This window comes from Tachypleus tridentatus, chromosome 13 (assembly GCF_004210375.1).
Source record: "Tachypleus tridentatus isolate NWPU-2018 chromosome 13, ASM421037v1, whole genome shotgun sequence".
In the NCBI taxonomy this organism is placed as follows: Eukaryota; Metazoa; Arthropoda; class Merostomata; order Xiphosura; family Limulidae; genus Tachypleus; species Tachypleus tridentatus.
In genome coordinates, this window is record NC_134837.1 from 148173828 (window position 1) to 148195077 (window position 21250).

General features: G+C 34.5%; 1 protein-coding gene across 5 annotated transcripts in view; it reads left to right on the forward strand.

Moving 5' to 3' along the window:
- LOC143236750 (cAMP-dependent protein kinase catalytic subunit 3-like) overlaps positions 1-21250 on the forward strand; it is a 47403-nt gene that overhangs the window by 13037 nt on the left and 13116 nt on the right. For 4 of the 5 annotated variants that reach the window (XR_013019736.1, XM_076475236.1, XM_076475238.1 and 1 more), the window contains exons 2-4: positions 15525-15693; positions 15984-16247; positions 17469-17588. Coding sequence is in view for 4 of the 5 variants with exons in the window: in XM_076475236.1 (XP_076331351.1) it covers positions 15525-15693; positions 15984-16247; positions 17469-17588 (553 nt within the window). In the remaining variant the exon portion in view is untranslated. Of the gene's footprint in view, positions 1-7736; positions 7862-15524; positions 15694-15983; positions 16248-17468; positions 17589-21250 lie in introns of those variants that run through there. The other variant, XM_076475239.1, reaches the window with a different exon arrangement.

The following is a 21250-nucleotide window of genomic DNA, read 5'->3' on the forward strand; positions in this document are numbered from 1 at the left end:
CGCACCAGATAGATTCCTACATATTACAATAATGTACTTAGATAAGAATTGGATGAAAAACGAATTACTATGTGAACTAGATAGGTACCTAGTTAATTTATATTTTAAATATAAAAATAAATAAATACATAATAATAATAATAATTAAATAATAATAATAAAAGTACCACCAACAAACTTGATATTCTGCTGATAGAGTATAATAATAACTATATATGAGCCACAATACATGGACGTTGCCCTGAAAAGGATCAAAATAATAATCATTTCTACAATTACAAATACCAATCTGGCAAGACCATAAGTACGGGGAGGAGGAAGACGTCATAGAGAACCTGACCCTCCAGGGTATGAACTTTTCTTACCCAAGCACCGAGAGAGAGCTATAACAAGCGGCTATCAAACGAAATTATGCAAAAATAAAACAGATATCGATAAATACTTTCAAATAATCACGGAGTGCTTTCAAACAGCAGCCAATAAAGTAATACTAAATCAACAACATAAAACGACAAATAATGTAGGAAAACCGCATAAACAACTAATAACATTAATCACACTAAGAAGACAATTTATAAAAACAAGAGACAGAGAATTAAAAACACAAATAAATAAATAAATTAAGAAACCAAATCAGAAAAGAAGTCAAATTATTAAAACAAGAAAAATGGGACATTTTCTGCTCCCAACTAAATGAAAAAATAGATTCAAAACAGTTTTGGATACGCTTAAAAAGACTCACAAACATGTGAGACACAGCAATAAGGAAATACTCAACACTAGAACACAATAATACCGCAGCACATACAAGCAAAGAAAAAGCCGAAGCATTCAAACAACAACTTCTAAACACGTTCAAAACACGCAACGACCTAAACATAAACACATATTTTTATAACAGAGTAAACAATTATATAATGAATAATATTGGATTACTTGAACTACTCTTCTCAGTCACATAAGTGACTGTAACATCAACACCACAAACGACTACATAAACCAATGCTAACAAATAAAATTCCTGTACAAGAACTCATAGAAGCAGTAACAAAGAAAAAAACAAATCTCCAAGTGAAGACGGCATATAAGCCATCATCCTTAAAAAAGGCACACCGAAACTATTTGAACATCTAGTGACAATTTTTAATTTATCATTATACTCTGATTATATCCCAGTTTCCTGGAAGCGTGCAAATGTATTAATGTTCCACAAGGAAGCATAACCAGCCGATAAACCAAATAGTTACCGACCAATCAGTTTGGCCCGGCATGGCCAGGTGGGTTAAGGCGTTCGAATCGTAATCTGAGGTTCGCGGGTTCGAATCCCCGTCGCACCAAATATGCTCGCCCTTTCAGCCGTGGGGGCATTATAATGTGACGGTCAATCCCACTATTCGTTGTTAAAAGATTTGGCGGTGGGTGGTGATGACTAGCTGCCACTGCTAAATTAGGGACGGCTAGCGCAGATAGCTCTGGAGTAGCTTTGCGCGAAATTGAAAACAAACAAACAAACCAATCAGCCTGACCAGCTATGTAGGCAAAATTCTTGAACGAATAATCAGTACCCGACTAACTATGTTCCTGGAAATAATATCAAAATTCCCAAAAGAACAAAACAGTTTTAAAAATTCAGACAAACTACAGATCAGTTAGTTAGACTAACAGAAGCAATAGCAGATAGTTTTAATAAAAGAGAATACACTGTCGCTTCCATTCTCAATATTGAGAAGGCTTTCGACACTGTATGGCATAATGTTCTCCGGTTCCGAATGAAAGAAATGGGACTACCGCGGAGAATTATTCGGTGGCTGTCAAACTTTCTGGAAAACGAAATATGTAGAGTTAATGTTGAAGGAACCTTCTTAGAGTGTTTCACTCCAGAAGCTGATGTCCCTCAAGGAGGGGTGGTTAGCCCTATCCTATTCATCATGTACGTGAACAATATGCCTCTGAAAGATCCAAATCATGGATACTCCTCATAGTTCACTGATGATGTGGCAGTCTGGAAAAGTGCACCAACATCAGCAATAGCAGCCACAAACATACAACCACAATTAAATAGAATAAGTGAATAATGTCAAAAATACAGAATCAAAATGCACACAACTCTTAGTACTCACAAAAAACTAAACACAAAAAAGTGTAACCAGAGATCTATATGAATGGAGCACTTCTTCAGACTGCTGCATCTGCAAATTATTTTGGACTAACACTTGACTCTAAATTAACATGGATAAACCACCTTAATAATATTAAAACAAAAATTTGGCGAAGAACAAACTATACTAAAAGTCTAACTGGCAAATATAGTGAAGCAACAGTGGACGATATTTTAAAAGTATATAAAACATACATTAGACTCGTAATTGACTGTGCATCCACTGCATGGATAAATGTAAGTAAAAAACTATTACAAGCCAAACTATAAAGAATACAAAATTCACTTCTCACAACAACTTATAAAGTACCCAGAACTACCTCATCAGAATTCATGCATAAATACGCACACATAGCAACAATAACAGATAGAATCCTACATAGTACAATAAATTATTTTGAGAAAAAAAATGCAAAAAAATCGAACTAGTAAGCGAACTAAACAGATACTGCATACATGATGAGGAGAGTCCTAAACACCTTTCTCCAGTAAATACATATATTCAAATAAAATAAAAGGGTCACCTGGAAACTAGACTCCATATTAGTTTAGGGATTAACAAATAAACATTGAAAGGAGATTTATGTAAATCTTTTATGGTTAATGCCTATCTAGTGATAGTGCAAACTGCTATAGAACTATAAGAGAAATGATTTATTTGCATCAAGTGTATGTGTAGATAGTGCATGGACGTTGCTCTGAAAGGGGCCTGAGAAGTGCAGGTTACTCTGGCACTCGTGTAACATTTATAAATTCACTTGACAGTTTTAAAACCAATGCAAAGGAAGGAGGAAGAGGCCGACGAAACCTGACCCTCCTGGGTATACAAACACGAATACCTAAATAACGATAAGAGAGAGAGCTAGCTACACTAATTATTAGGATGAATTTTAATTTCATTCCACGCAGGTGGCTTATTCTGAACAGAAGTTAATATTACTTGCTCGATCAACAGTTAGAATTTACTTAATTTAAAAATACCGAATAACACGTAGGGACTGGACAAAAACTGAAGACATTTCTTAGAAAGAGCTTGATAATGGTGTTACGTATCGTAGTTCTCCATGACGGCACTGAGTACGTTTGTCTTAGAAACAAAATATGGTGGAAGGTTTTAACAAGAATATTATTATGTTATTTTTCAATAAGTTTAGTTTGAATTTCACGTAGTCGGATATTATCCGTCATAAGCAATTTCTCAAATTATTTTAAATCCACAAAGGTAGATACTATTCACTGAACACAAAAATTGAGTTCTATTGTTTGTGTTTTTGCGCTCGATCAGGGATTGTCTTTTTTTTTAATTTCACTCAAAGCTACACGAGGGCTATTTGCGCTAGCTGTCCCTAGCAGGGACATACACTTGATTTAGCAGTGTAAGACTAGAAGGAAGGTAGCTAATCATCACCACCCACGGCCAACTCTTGGGCTACTCTTTTACCAACGAATAGTGGGATTGACCGTCACATTATAACGCTTCCACGGCTGAAAGAGCGAGCATGTTTGATGTAACGGGAATTCGAACCCGCGACCCTCAGATTACGAGTCGAGTGCCTTAACCGCCTGGCCATGCTGGATTTTTCTCAATAAGAACCATTCCAGTTATTTCAGAGCACAAAATCAGTTTTGAAGTTTGGTTTTAATTATACCTCATAATAGTTTCGTATTAACACTGGGCAAGCTATAAAAGATGGCTGAAGGCTTCCTGTAAAATGTATTCGTCTTAAAATTCAACCAGCCCTAAAATTGAAACTGAACTCAGTATTGATGCTGAAAGCCAGCATCGAGGAGGATTTGGAGCGTGTTTTTCCTGTTCCTTATCTTGTACATATAGATGTTTGAAAGAAAGAGAGATAGAATGCTAAGTAATTTAATTTAAATTTTCAGTCGAATCTTTAAAGATATCAAGCAATGTTCACTGAAACCATTTACCACGGTAGTACTTATCCGTTAATATGCTCTTTAGGTTTTCATCTCTGGTTTTAATAATCAAATTAATACTTTAAACATATAATCACTTTACAATAGCTATTCCTTGAAGTCTTATCCAGTTAGTACTGCAATGAGTTTTTGTTTTTCCAGGAAAATCACTGATCACTTTCTAATAACTAAGCTAAAAAACAATAACGTGGTTAATCTTTCGAACTATGCTAGAGGCAGGGGATGAGATTGTCCGAGAGTAACTGTGTGATAAAATTTGAAACAGTTGCTGATAGAGTACTTGATTCCGGTCTGCACAACTAACTGAGGTAAAATTTTATTTCTTTTTTTAAAACAATTCTGGCAATTAATCTCAGTTTTATTCTGCTGCAGTTATAGTATGAAGATGTTCATTTGTCAGTAACTTAAGAGTAATTAAACGTTATCACTTATAACTATAAAACTGGAGTATCTAATTAAAAATCCGATTTGTACGGTTTACGTAAAAACTCACAGGGAAAACATACAGGTTACATATACATAGCCCATCAGATATTCTATTTGGTATACACTTAACAGAGACTTTTCAACACTCTAAGATCAGTATAATCTGGCTCCTAAAAGTTGAATTTTTTTTTTCATAGAGGAGATTTGGACTTACGCATAATAATTTAAGAAAATTAGTTTATTGGTTTTATCTTCCAACGACTTTGATAATAAATTCCCAATCATTTAAAACAATTCCATCATGGGAAAGCTTATTATATATAAAATCTCTTTCCTGGATAGTATGTTAGTAAAGCGAGATTTTTAAGTGATGTAGAACACAACATGTTGAAGAGAGGAGTCTCCACTGTTTTCCTCAAAGCGGATAAACGTGTACAAAAGAATGTTTAGGACAGCAGCGGGCTATAAAATCATAATCCAAGTTAAGTTGGAATAACACTGAGATAAAGTTGAACATAAGTTCCATCAAATTTTGAAACCACCAACTGCTTTCATGAGCAAATTGGTAAAATAAACTGGTGTCGTAGTTAATCAAATTCGACGACACGCACACACACACACATATAGCCGCACTTTAAGCTTCAGGAGCGTTATAAAAGTGACAACCCATAAGTACATTTGCAATATAATTTTGTACCTTTGGCATTCCACATACGTAAAGGAAAGGTTTGTACAAAGTTTATCGATATGTATTGTTCAAAGATTGACGTCTTTATCCTTCATGTAAAATTTATTTATTACATTGGAAATTGTGACATGGTGCAATAGTGTGTAATCATATTTTATGATCATCAGTGACTTTAATCGACAATAGTAGAAGCATAATTCGAAAATAAACAAGGAACTGGACATATCTTTCATATAAAGTTAATATTTTCAGGGACCGGCATGTTCAGGTGGTTAAGGCACTCGATTCGTAATCCGAGGGTCGCGGGTTCGAATCCCTGTCACACTAAACATATTCGCCCTTTCAGCCGTGGGGATGTTATAATGTGACTGTCAATCCCACTATTCGTTGGTAAAAGAGTAGCCCAAAAGTTGGCGGTGGGTGGCGATAACTAGTCCATGCTTTCCATCTAGTCTTACACTGCTAAATCAGGGACGACTGGCACAGATAGCCCTCGTGTAGCTTTGTGCGAAATTCAACACAAACCAATATTTTCGATTTACCAACATTTTTCACAGTTTTATGGTGGGAATACTGCAGTATTCCGAGTTATGTATTAAACAAGCATTTTATTTCGTTCACAAGTTTTCAAAACGTTGTTTTCCACGATAAAAATATGGTTTTCTAAAAAGTTATATTTTTCTTCATATGTTTTTCGCATGCATCAAATTTGGGAAACTTTTTGTAACTTTTCACAGAGCGTTTAAAAATGTTTTTTTTTCTTCACATATTACTTTACAGGCCTTGTTTTCTCACGATTTTCTTCCAGGCTATTGCAACACAGTCGCACGTCTTATAACAAAATGCTCTTGATAACAGTAAACCGCTTTAAGTAGAACATTAGCGACAAAACAGGTTTTTATGACTTTAGAAACGGATCATCCTGGTGGGTCATTTCTGTGTGGATGGATGTTTAAGTGAAAAAAAAAGGTTTAACAGTTTGTAACTGTTTCTGTTGTAGCATTTCATAATTATACTCTATATATTTGATTCGTAAGTAGCTGTTTTTTGGGGGTTTTTTTCACGGTCAAATTGTATGAATGATATAATTTACTGTAAAGTTATGCCAACATTTTTTGTATATAAAAATGGATTAATCTGATAATTATTGGTGTCACTTTACCCCTAGGCTTGATAAACACGCTTTTCTGAACTATCTATGCACCAAATTGATTGTTGCTTCATAATTGTATTGATTACAGGGCAAGTAATAAAATATGAGTCACAAAAATAGAATGTAAGCACAAATATCACCACTTACTTATTAACTTAATCCCACTATTTACTTCTTTGATCTTCTGGTTTTTGATTTTTTCACGTACAAGATAGTCAACTTTTGAAACCCTAGATTATGATATGACCTTGTTTTGGTGTATATATAATTTTTCTTTACGGTTTTTACATATTTCGAATGTGTTGATTACAAATCGGGATCTGAAACCTCGGCACCTTTGAGTGTTTTGAGACATTCAAAATGGCGTCCGAGATAACTGTTACTGAAAAGTGGCAATATTCCAGCATGTAAAATATAAAGACCAGTAATTTTGACATATAGACTTAGTTTTATGGTACTTAAGAACTCGAATTTTACATTAACAAAGCATTACAGTTTGTAATATAATTAAAACGTGATGTTATAATTCCTAAAGTGACTACCAAGGAAATGTTGAAGCCACAGAAGATACACATATATGCTCATTCAAAATAATATCGTGCACAATGTATTTGCAGTGGTAGAATATGCTCTGGTAAACCATAAAAATAGAAGTTAATAATGGATATATGATACAGAAGGAGGACACTAGAAAAAGCCACTAGGAGGCCAATGCTGTTATGATGAAACAAATGTTAAGCGTTTCCAGTGAAGGGGTCGATTGTATTACAATCACAACAACTAAAGTAACTAATACACACTGGACTAATGTGAATATTGGGACTAATGCAAGAAAAAAGCAACAACAAAACAAAAACCTTTCATATTGTTTTACCACTCTTAACAACCCACGCTCTTCTCATATGTTACACAACAGCCTATATGTATAATGGTAGCGACAAAGCAATATTGGTCAAGACACTTCTGATGCGAAACACTATCCTGGATGGCAACATGGAAATAATTTTGAAAGAGACAATAGTATTTGTTGTTTCATGTTATGGTTTCAAGGCCAGTAGCCAGTAACACTAGCTGTGGCTAAAGAAAGTATCCCATCCAAAGTTCTTTGCTGTCAACAATAGATGTATTTCCAATGCATGAATACAGAAGGTAGCTTTTAGACACGATCTTGATCTAACTGAATGTGGTTGGATATGAAATGAATTTTCCAAAATATTTACCAGTGAGTGTCAACAGTAAGACACACAGTACCACAGGAGGTTCTACAGATGATTTGCTGTGTACTTTATCACAGAGCAGCCTTGTTGAATGACCAGTTATGGATATGTGACAAATGAATTGCTGTGTCGAGTATTTTGGAAATGCCTCAGCTTCAACAGTAAGAAAAACAGATGTACAAAGTTCGCCGAATGTTACACTGATGAAAACGATAATGTCATTTAAAGTAATGAAACTGTTGAAGTACACATGTGTGGGACAGTGTGTTGCGAAAGTTGTAAGTGTAATAATTTTAAATTATTTTAAGTCAGTTGTGTGTTTAGCGTCCGTTCTTGGCGAAGTTTAAATATCCATTATGTAGTATTTTAGTTACTAGTGTGTAATGTTAATAATGTTTATCCATTTTACCACATTTGTTGACTAATATGACAATTAGAATTTTGTTGGTATTAAACTGTTTTTATGGTGTACAAAATTAATATAATATTTATTATGATATGGAAAATGTTTCTTTAATTATAGGATAGTTTTATGGTATTTACTGGCCTACAATATAATATAAAAAAATACTGTTGCTATGGGTGTTAATTAAATGTCGAAATGTATCAACTTTATGATATTTGCCAATAATATTGATACACACAGTTTTCTTTCTTAAAACAAATATATTTTAATACACAAACAATAATACAATTTATAATAATGTTTATTACAAATAGTGATTTATATACACACGTTTTGCAAACTTACAAATAATACTGAATCTTCTATCTGGTCTGGAACTGAATATTTTATCGACGGTTCACGATGAGCGAATTAATTTCGAGTTGATATTGATAACCTTCATTTAACGGGTAGCTAGCTAACTTTTCACTGATCACCGTCAGCTTTCACTGTTAAAGTTATCAAATATTTTCGTAGAAACACTAACGTCCGATAGTAATCAGCTTAAGTTAAACGATAGGAATAGAAATCCATAAATGTTCTTGGCCAAGTATCTGTAGTTTTCTGATTTATAAGCGTTATCACAGTTATAGCTTCAAGATTTATACTATACCAATTGCAGCAAACCATGAATATATACTGTCTTTTCGCTTTGGGTTCATTATCTTTGATAAGCTTGAGAATATATTTTCTAGAACTTTCTGGTTTCGTAACCAGCACTTTCTAATTAGTCAAAAACCATGAAGAAACATCAAACATTCACCGAAACAAGTTTCTGCCTCCTGCTGCCTTTTAAAATGAATGATTTTTATCACTGTTTTGGTTAAGTTTTTACATTGAGAATTATAACGTTTCTCAATATTAAATTGTGTGGACCACTGTGTCAGTGAAAGGTATATCAAATACATTCTGTACTTATTGAGTTAATATCTCTGTAAGCTACCTCTATAACAAACTTAAGTTTGTGCAGAGGTTACTATTGAATTATTTTTGTTCATTATTAAAACTCATCGGTAGATCTCAAGTTTCAGATTGTCTTAAATAATGTTATTGAACACAATATTAACAATTAAATATTAAGGAGTAAATTATCTGAATTTGCAATAAGAAAAGGCCATTTAGACCTTCTCATGTAATGATGGTTCTTTGTTTTGGAATTAAGTATAAAACTACACGATGGGTTACCTTTGTTCTGCTCACTACGGGTACAGAAAACCAGTTTTTAGCCTTGCAAGTCCGTAGACATACTGCTGTGCCACTCGGGGTCTCGTAATAAAATAATATTTCACATAACGAAATAAGCTCTGATGCCTTTACTGCCCCATTTAGCTTGGTCGTTTTATAAAAACTAAAATTATTTGTTATAAGGCCTGTTTGGTGTGTGTTATTATTGTTATTAAAAGTATAGTTGTGGCAAAACTGTTCATGAATGACTCCTAATTAGACAAAAATATTTGTATAATGTTTTTCTTTTTATCATAAGCAACTGAGGTACTCATTTCATTAGAGATAACAAATATCTAATTAACAAGTTAAAATTCTATTAATACCTTATATAATGTGTTTTTTATATTCTTTTATTAAAGACATGAAGCACATAAGATCAGAATAAGTGATTTGAAACATTCGAATTTATTTTTTGTAGTTTTGTTTAGTTTAGTTTATGGTCGAAAAAATTCATACCGTTTGTAAGAATAACAGTTTTCCTAAGACGCTTTTACATTTGTTTTAAGTTATTCGCCACGAATCCAGGGTTTTAGCGTTCTTAGTCAAAAACTTACCGCTTACTCACTTGGGGACTTTGCTAACAATAACTGTTTTTTTTTTTACTTTTTTCAACCAGGATGTTGCTGTATTTCCTGTAAATCACTCAGAGTATAGCTTGTTTTTGTAACGAACAGAGTAGAGCATACTTCAAAGATAGAAGTTCTTACGAAGTTTAAAAGTGACTTTTTTTTTTTTCAGAATCAGTAGGAGCGATATTCATCTGAAAACTGTTTTGCTGGAAATAGAAGTGTATTTATGTACTTTAGATGAAAGGCGTTCCATATCAGTGTATTCTCTTTATCCGTATCATGTTTATAGATTTCTTGGTCCTTTTATTAAGACTTGTGGGTGAGGACAAGATATTGTCTACTAATTCTGAGAATTCACTTGAGTCTTTTCGTGTTTTTGTGCTTCACTTTCAGAGTTAGATATCCTAAAATATACGGGCTATACATTAGAGAAAGTGTGGGTTTTCGATGCGTGACTTAAAAAACAACAACATAGTTGAATAGCTGGATGTAATATTTCTGTTATTTTTTACTAAAGATGCTTTAAAAGTTTATGTTCAAGTAGCTTTCACTGTAGGTCGTTTCGTAAAAATAATTAGAAGTTAAATAACATATACGTTAGTTTTTATAACCATAGGGTTTTGGCCAATTCATGTTTACGAGCTTAGAGTTATAACGAATTTCATTTTCAGTACATTCAAATTGCAATGATGAAATTCGGGTTCATTACTTTGTATAGCAAATGTACGTTCGGCAGGGAACTAACTCTGTCACACTTTTATTTCTTCTCAAACCTTATAACGACATTCTATATAATTGAAAAAATATTTTGGATATTAGTTTGTGATCTGGCTACAAAGTTAATATGTGTATAAGATCCAAGTTCGAACATTTTTCTTTTTTACCATATCAGAAACGTTCTGAAATATACAGATGTTTTTTATTTGTTTCTTATTAAACACAAAGCTAGTTTTATTCAGTGTTTATATTAAAGAATTATCGGTTTACACAAATAGTGCTGTTTCCACTTTAAGATGCGGTATACTTAGCAGAATAGTAAACAAACTGTATAACAGAGCCGCAACACAGTAGCGAATTTTACTAAGTGGTTAAAAAATAACTTTTTAAATCCTGTTTGAATACATTTCTGATGAAAAAGACTGCATGATATTTCTTTTACACATCACACGAAGCTGAATTTCTATCTCACAAGAATGCCAAACATTCATGGATCCATGGTGGCCAGGCGTAGCACTTGTTTAATGTGTTGAATTGTTGGCCAGAGTTTGTATGATGCACGTCCGTTGCCGCAAAATCACGTTTGGCATTCTGGGGCCATGGGTGTATTATAAGAATGTTAGTCAAATCCCATTGCATGATTAGAATATACTAACTAAGAGTCGGGAATTCAGAATAGAATTTTAACCATAGATTGATTTGTTCTGCTGGTACATTGTTGCATTTCGTCAATGCTAATTTTATAATAAAGTAAAGTTTATTCGTTGAGACCATAAGGCATTTACCGCATAAAAAATTTGAGCAAAGGCTGAATGGTTGTTGGCTAATTTGAACCTTAAGTGAATTAGAAACACACATAAATTGGTATATTGTACGTAAGAGCCGAAACTGTAAAAACTTTGTAATTCTGAAAGCCCACACCTTCACTGTATTAACATACAAATCAAGGCCACGACGCTGCATACCTATTAGATGTCTGACGTCATTACACGTTCCATGACGGAAAAGTAAAGTTAGTTAGTATTGTATTATATATGTATGCGTTCGTGAGTATAACGAGCTGGAAATTTAGGGGCTTATTATTAATGTAGATTGTCGTTGGGATCGTTGTGAAGCAAGAACAGATCCGTTCAGGCACCCTGTAATAATCATAGCGCACATGTTTTGTTTATAAAGTGAAATATCGTTTTACGTGTTATCAATTACAGAAAGTTGAGTCCAAGCATCTTTATATAACATAACTTGTAGTCTTCTCTTTGCTGTAGGAAATATCTGTTTTGCGAAATAGGGTTCATAACTATTTTCGTAAAATATCATTTCCTCTTCTAAGAGTAGAGGCACAGGTTAAACAGAGTTCATTCAGGTAAATTATAAGTGTAAGTTTAAATTTAACTGTAATAGACCACTTATCTAGATTTGCTGTTAATTTCTGCCTTGTAGGTTTTACCTACTGACAGATGTGAAAGGATGTATCTCAGGACGGCTAGTATGGGTATTAACACTTTTATCAAAATAAACCAAAGAGAAACGTAACAGAGATTAATAAGAGAGAGTTTGCAACTGACTGTTGCCGGGCGCATGTGTTAGGTATTTAAGAGTGTAAACCGGTTCAGGATTGTAGGGCGCGTTGAAGTTGGATGTTAGATTATTAATTAGTACAGGTGAGAAAGGAATTTTCGTGGGAACCAAATATATACCATGAAATTCAGCTGCTGAGGTTGTGATATTTGTTACGTATTGTGGAAGCTTGTGTTTTTATACATAATAACTTAATGCGTGGAGTGCATTTTAAATCCAACCGTAAAGTTAGTATATTTAAAAATAGATTTCTTAATATCCTGTATAAATATTGAAACTTGTAATTTGTAATTATTTTATACATTAGCTGTGTTGGTGTTGGTATTTTCAATAAGAATGTCACCAAATGTCCAAGTTAGAAATGACCTCTAAGGTTTAACTGTAGCCGTACTTAAACTACTGGCCACATCACATGAAAGGCAGCCATTATTATATTCGGTTTTTTCTGGTTTGGTGAGTGATTTCGTTAATCTGAACCTATATTTTGATGTATCGCGTGCCTTGAATCTTACTTAACCATGTCTGTCCTCGTGCATTATACTTATTTGGAAAAGGGAACAGCGACTCTACTGAGATGGTAATTGTGTGTATCGTTTCGCTTCTCCAGTCTTCCTACAATGCAACTTATAAGTAACTTACCCAACCTCAGCCATCATAATTTCCTTACTTTTTTTTTTCAAATCATGTTTTATCGAAACCTATTTAAAATCTAAGAACACCAAGTCTTCATCCCTTCCATAATAGAGATTAATAAATGAAAACTTCCGTTTCTAAATTCACGTTAATTTTAGTATATGATAACATATTTCTCTTGATGATTTTCAAAGCTTCTTTCGTAGAGTATCTTGTTGGAATATAAAAAGTAACAGAATATTTAAAAGTTGAAGTATCTCATAGTCTTCTTACCAAAAACTTATCTGAGTACCCATTTTGACATTTTACTTGCCTTTAATACAGTCATAGCATCAACAGTGAGCTGTAGTGCAACACCAGCTTAAAAATAAACAAAAACCTGTGTGCTGTACACTGTCAATATTTCTTTACCTCTTCACCAAACTACATGAATACTGTTAGCATATTTTCATTTCTTAGTAGAGCCGTTGAAGTTTTGAAAGTTCTCTTTCTATTATAATTATTTTTGCGCATGTTTATCAGAAGGTGAAACAGCACTCTATCTACAGTACTGGCTAATGGACGAAGCGTATTATTCCTAAACTTTACCCCCATGTATTGTAAGCCGCTAAATAGGATGTATTCTTTATAAATAATTTAATATGTCCCCAAAAAATGTTATCATAGACGATTTTGAAAGTTTACGTTAATGACAGTACACTTGAGTTTTACTTACTGGCGTTAGTTAGTAATTCCTATTTACCAGGAGTAGAACTGAAACTAGTGTAAATTAGTTTTCGTGACGAGTGTTTTTTCAAGTTTAGAAAAGGATTGTTATTTTATGTCAAATGTTTGTGGCCTGTAGTATTTCCTAAACAATCAAAATTATTGAGGTAAAAATATTAGTTTGATTTAAGTAAACGCTAATCTCAGATTTAATTTTAGATTTCTTAAAAATCTCCCAACTTCCACGAAATGATTATATACTCTTCAAAAAAAGAAACGCAAAAGGCAAAATATGAGACAAATTGTTAACAAGTTTATTCTGGGTAGTTCTGTATGACGTGTGTGAAACTTTGCACATTCACTGCTGAACATCCAAAGTCTGCAAATGCGAAGTCCACGCTCACGAGGTGAAGTTTAACGTCACTCAACGTCAATAACGAGTATGCCCCCCGTGAGCATCAATAACTGCTTGGCATCTCCTGCCCATGGAAGCGATGAGATGACGAATCACATCCTGTGGAAAGGCTGTCCACTCAGCCTGCAAAGCTGCTGCAAGCTGAGGTAGAGTCTGCGGTTGAGGTTGTCGCCGTCGCAGACGTCGGTCCAACTCGTCCCAAAGATGTTCGATGGGGTTTAAATCTGGTGATATGGAGGGCCAGGGAAGAACGTTGATGTTGTGGTGTCTCAAGAAGACAGTGGTAAGTCGGGCTGTGTGAGGACGGGCGTTGTCATGTTGAAAAACGTCGTCGACGTTCACCATGATGGGTTGCACATGGGGCCTAAGAATCTCGTCGACGTATCGTTGAGCTGTAAGATTCCCTCGAATGTGCAAAAGGTCTGTTCTGGCATTGTAGGCGATGGCAGCCCACATCATGACGCTGCCACCACCAAATCTGTCAACATCCTGCACACAGTTTGCTGCAAAACGTTCACCTCGGCGACGGTAAACAAGGGTCCTTCCGTCCTGCCTACGAAGCATAAAGCGTGATTCATCGCTGAACCAAACATGCCTCCATCGTCGATGAGGCCATACCCGATGTGCCCGAGTCCACTGCAGCCGTGCTTGACGATGTTGCTGGGTGAGGATGACGCCTCTGACTGGACGTCGAGGTCGGATTCCTGCATCTCGTAGACGGTTGCGTACGGTCTGATCGGAAATCCTACGCAGCCCTGGTATGGTTGAGGCAGTAGACGTCGCAGTAGTGGTTCTATCCCGAAGATGACGTAACCGGATGTAGCGATCTTGTGCGGGCATGGTCACACGAGGTCTGCCAGATCGTGGACGGTCACGAGTTGATCCATGTTGTTGGTGACGATTCTATAGCCTTGTGATGGTGCTTGGGTGGACATTCACAGCTCTGGCAACATCTGATCGAGATTCGCCTACATCCAAGCGACCAATGGCGTTGTTGCGTTGTGCTTCAAATAGTCTTGGCGTAAATGTATTGCGTGTCGGTGGCTTAACACTGAGCTATGGAAACCGAGAACCCGTCACTTTTATAGGGATTTTGGACATGTTGCACTTGCAGAACATGCAGATCTCTCAAACAAATTTATTGGACACGCATGCGTTTTGGCGAAAAGTCCGACGTTTTCCTCCGTTTTCAAAGTGCACAACTTTTATTGTCATTTTGGTCTGACAATCAGTTCCTTAACACGTGTAACATCACATACTCTGAGCTTGTAACGTTATTACATATATTTCTCTTTAAAATAACAAAAATATCCCTTTTGCGTTTCTTGTTTTGAAGAGTATATTTTCTCACCACTGGTGCAGCTAATGTTTTGGTGCACCTTAAATGTATGAAGTCGTCCTGTGTTCCTGCAGTTTAACACACTTGTACCTCTTATATTTTTATTTACATGTGTAAATTCACTGAGTTTTCTTGCCTTTCTTGGACACGTATTCTGTTTGCAAACTTAGTAACTGATAAAAAAAAAAAGTCAATGGTTAGTCGTAACTTGTACTCTTATCGTAATACAGCAATGTTTTACCTGAAGAGAAGTGAAGAAGTTAAAATTAATTACTTCTGTATAACTCATTCCTATTGTTCTATTGTGCACTAGGTACAGGGACCTTCGGGCGAGTATCTCTGTGTAGAGATAAAGTAACGACCAGCTATTACGCAATGAAAATCTTAGAGATAGCAGATATCATTAGATTAAAGCAAGTGGAGCATGTAAAAAACGAAAAGACCATTTTACAGCAAATTAGACACCCCTTTATAATCAACATGTAAGTAGTTTATAAAATATATCGAGGAAGGTAGAGTAATTCCCAGTATTTTTTCGCAACTGCTTATTATAGGTGTTATCAGATGTTTAAATAGTTTAAGATTTGTTTTTGCTACCTCTTTACAAAGGCTGAGGTGTCTGAATGAAGAGGATTAGAAACTTGAAGATGATGTAAAATTCAGTTTTATTTTAAATTATGTTTATTTTACTACATCTTTCACTTAAAGACATTTAAAGATGTTTATTGTGTTGCATTTGGTGAATACATTTGATGTTGTTGACTCATTCAAGGGTATGGACAACACACGATGATACGTCACTCTACATGCTATTCGAATATATTTGTGGTGGCGAATTGTTCACGTACCTCAGAAACGCTGGTCGTTTCACTGGAATCATTGGAAGTTTCTACGCTGCAGAAGTAGTGCTAGCCCTGGAATACCTTCATAAGAAACGAATAGTTTACCGTGACTTGAAACCAGAAAACCTACTGTTAGACAGGGATGGACATCTGAAACTGACCGACTTTGGTTTTGCCAAAATTCTGAATGATAGGTAATTATCAGTGCCTATATCCTTATTAGCTACCATGACAAGGCTTTTTAAACTTTTTCTGTCGTAATACTTTAATATTACAACTGTGAAGGTGTGAATGATAAGATTAATATTAATTTTACATGTGACTAACCTTTTACATTTATAGACTTCCAAACTTAAGCTTTTCGATTTTCTTTTCAGAAATCTGAAGAACTATTTAACTAAATGTATCAATATCATTCTAGAGTTGATTATTCAAACAGTGAGAAAGTGAGGTTAGTGGTACTATATAATAGCATTATTGTTTATACTGCTGTCTTTAATATTAATTCAATGTATTAGTTCAGTCTTCCTGGACCGTACTATTTATGTATACTATCATATCTCAGACTAGTTTTTTGTGTATTGTGTGTCAGAATATTGTTCTTGTGAGTTTGAAATGCTAATATAAAATATACGTAGCATGTTGGCAGTGGGTACTGTCATCTTCTGTTTTAGAGCAAAGCCATCTTATGCTATCCACTGTGTCCAACACGGGAAATCGGACCTAGAATTTTAGCATTGTAAATCCAAATACCACTGTCATTATAGAGTGAATAAAAAGTAGAGTTTGTTATGTTGGTTTTTAGATGCTTTTAGAATCTAGCGGGAAAGATAACGAATATGTTTTTGCATAATCTGTACTAAAGTAACCACTCCTAAGGTTTGTATCCTTTAACACTATACTTACATAAATTTTGGGAAAGCTGCATAACGGATTTGTAAAGAAGTACTTCGTTTGTCAAAATTGTATTCAATTTGAATAGAACCATTTTGAATGGATTTCAGATAACAAACCATATACAGAATGTATTTAGATCATTAAAACTAGATAATGAACATTAATAGTATGCTTTATTAAGATGTACATTGTTCAAGAAGCGTTATTACTACCAAGTAGTTTTGCAGCATTGATTTGTTGGATTTATTAATATTTAGCTTTTATATACAAAATACGTTATTTCATTTGTACGTCGATGAACATTTTTGTAGCGTTTAATTTAATTATTGTGTATTGTATCTTCATGATAAAATTTTACCTAATTTAATACAAATGTTTTCTGTGATTAAGAATATGATTATTTGATACAGAAATACTGACGGTATGTACAAACTTTTGGTGTAGGAGTAAAAAGGTCTTACCAAAAATGACAATTCCATTAACAATTCTTTATTTTCTGTACTCTGCATTATGTACAGAACGTGGACCTTATGTGGAACGCCGGAATATTTAGCACCAGAAATCATCCAGAGCAAAGGTCACAATAAAGCTGTAGACTGGTGGGCTTTAGGAATTCTCATATATGAAATGTTGTCCGGGTGAGATGATACTTTTATATCAAACTTCTCTTGTGTGTATCAGAAAAAGACAAAGGATTGTAATTTGAAACGACTTATGGCAGTGATTTTCAGCAAAAGTGACTGAACATTATTGGTTCTAGGTTTAGTTGGTATTAGAGCAACTGGAACTGATAGACATAATAAACTTCTTCTGCAGTTAAAATCCGTCAGAATATGTATATACGTACTGTTATGTCACTATATTTTGTAAGTTTGAGGGAGAAGTGACTTGTATGATGTCATATAAGGTTGCTTTAACTTATTGAATTGAAAATATTAAATCCAAAAGAGATTATAATAACATACTGAATACGCCGTGAGATGGTTTTATAAACGAATGTTCTGTTGGTACATTACATGCGAAAGAAGTTTGTTCATAAAGGTCCTACAAACAAACTATATTATAAAAAGGATTTATTAACATTTATTAAGCTATATCCAAAATATTTATGAACCAGTATTTTGTGTATAGCCCATGAAATTTATTAAGAAATTATGTGGAGATAAATGGCAATGCGTAGCCTAATGTTAGCATGCTCGGGCTGTGAATTAATGGTTCGAGGTTTGCAGGTCGTTACTGCATAAACGCGTTTCGCACGTTAATGTCATCGGCGTGAGTGACAGCCACATACAATGTTCGATTAGACAAGAGTAACCTAAGTGTTGGCGATAGGTACTATTGGCTAGTTGCCTTCTGGAGATAAAGAGCGCAAAATTAAGGACATTAGTAGCTCTCTTTATATCTTTGCGGTAAAATTCTGAAATAAAAAAAATGCTGTGGAAACGTACATTCCAAAGAAGTTTTATTAATAAATATTCTGCTGGTAAACTATACCAGACGAAGTTTTATTAATAAATATCCGGCTGTTGAACTATATTTATATGAATATTCATTATTAAATATCTTGTTGGTAAGCTGTATCAAGTAGAAGGTTCATAAGTAAATATTCTATGTATAAATTATATGTTGAAATATATTTTATAGATAGGTTGTAAGAAAACCTGCATTATGAGTGTATATCTTATGAAAATAAATCAGAACCCTAAAAGGTTTATATTATGTATGTTGTAATTAGAATATACATCGATCAATTTCTTAAAAATATCTTTCACTGATAGACTGTTCAATTAGGTTTGTTTTGTTAAAATTTAAAGTGAAGGTGATATTTTTTCCATTTTATTGCAAATTGACTGAATATATACAGTTGGATATCTACTGCTGTTTGCATAACGTTACATCGTTAATTTTAACTTTGTAAATCTAATCTCAGCTCTTTAATTACAAAGACAAATTACTTGATATACTATCTTCAAAGTTAGACCCAACATTTACTTTCACAGTATGCAGTATAAAGTAACCTTATATTCATAATGATATCAGTGGATATTTATCGCCATCATAGTTATATTGCATAAAGTTATCGTAAAGTGTTCTGTGTAGGGATGGCATGGACCCCTGTATTAAAGCAATACAAACGTTATCTGGGTTTTCTTCTCTACAGGTCATTAAAAGCTAGATATGAAGAAATAAGTGGCATATTTGCTCTCTACAGTGTATACGCCGCTTTTCAGCTATCCAGATTATTCCAAAATCAAAAACTCGCGAATAGTCGAAACCGAGGTTTTTTATTTTTGTTAAACGTCATCTTTTTTTTTTTTAGGTTCTAGCAGTGACTGTGGTTTTATTATCACTTGGTGGGGTAAAACAGTTTTCACAATCTTTGACTACCTATTTTATTAATATTCTACACAAAATTTATAAAGGTTTAGAATACACTCTGTAACCTAGCAAGCTACATTCGTCATCTTATAAAAAAATAAACAAACAAGTATGAGGAAATTATGGCTAAATAATAAAAATTAATGTAAGGCTGGCTATTGAACTTGAGAAAAGAAACCAAATAAGATGGAGACGGAAGTAGACATATCACTTGTTCCGGCTATTGATCACATAGCTGTCTCGATTTTACATGAAGAATAAAATCCCTCCATAACTAACTTCCTCATTGGCAAAACAAATAGAACCAGAATTTCCAAACGTAAAATGCCAGTTATCTACTTGTAAAATAGTCATAAAATGAGTAATCTAAAGTTAACTAAAAGAAGCCTATAATGATGAAGGCTGAGATTCTACTCCAACACCAATCTTTCGATAAACAATGTGCTCAGGCCCACATACATTCATTTTCATTTAACGATACATTTTTTAATACTATAGTAATAACGTATTAACTTCAAGATTAAGCGTGAAATATTCATTTTGGATGAATTATTACTTTGAAAACTTTATGCTGTACATATACAGGGTGTCCCAAAAAATGTATACACACTTTGAATGGTTATAGATACAATGTTTATTAAGATATATCTAGGTTTTATAATCCGAGTTTAAGAATAAACGTTTAGAATCTATTGAGTTATCGCAGGTGTTCGAACTGATGCCCGTTCTGATTCAGGCACTGCTGATAATGCGGACAGATGGAATTTCAAACTTCACGAACCATTTCAGTTGGTATTTGGGTGCATTATCTTTCAATTGCTGTTCTCAGCTCATTGATTGCGGCAGAGCTTGTACTATAAACCTTATCTTTGACATATCCTCATAAAGAAAAGTCCAGAGGTGTGAGGTCTGGTGAATGTGGGGGAAATTTAGAGCTACCTCTTTGCCCAATCCATCTGTTCGGCAAGTTTTCGTCAAGATAGGTCCTCACATTACGATGGTAGTTGGGAGGTACTCCATCTTGCTGAAAACAAAACTCCTCATCTCCAAATTGCTCTCGAATGTGTGGCATGACAGATTCTTGTAGCAAGTTCAGATAAACGATACCACTGACTGTGTTTTTGAAAAAGAATGGTCCAATTACGCCCAACGCTGATAATCCACACCACACTGTAACTCCTGGTAAGTTTACGTGACGTTCAACCGTAACTTGCCGGTTCTGAGTGGCCCAGTAAGTGCAATTGTGGCGACTAACTGAGCCATTTAACTTAAATGTGTCTTCATCGTTCCACACACTCTTATTTTGAAACTATGCATCCTCTGCAGGTTTTGCCAGGTGCCACTTGCAAAATTCAACTCTCCGGTCAGGATCATCTTCAATGAGAGTGTGGACTAATGCCGGAATAAAACTTTTCCAATGAATGCGCTTCAACATGCGATGGACGCTCGATATTGGGATTCTTGTCTCACGGGCTGTTTGCCGAACAGATTTTCTTGGAGATCGGTGGAAACTTTCCAACAGCTCTGCTTCTCGTGTGGGACTGGTGGACGACCGCGGTTTTCCAGAACGCCCTTTATGGACGTTTTGAACAGTTCCATTTGTTTCAAACTTATCTCTGATGCGAGTATTAGTGAGTCGCATTTGTGGATCTGTTTGAAACTCCCTTCTAAACCGTCTTTGCACTTCAGCTAAGTTCTCACACTTCCAGTAACACTTTAAGATAAATTTCCTTTTCTCAAAGCTTAGTTTTGCTTCTGCCATTACTTCAAATCAGTTACATCTGAAAAAAGAAAGTTTGAGTGAGTTATAATCATTCAAAGTGTGTATACATTTTTTGGGACACTGTATATATATATATTTAGTAAAGTCAACTCACTCTTCACAATTTTACAGGTACTGTTAAATATCTGAAATTAATCT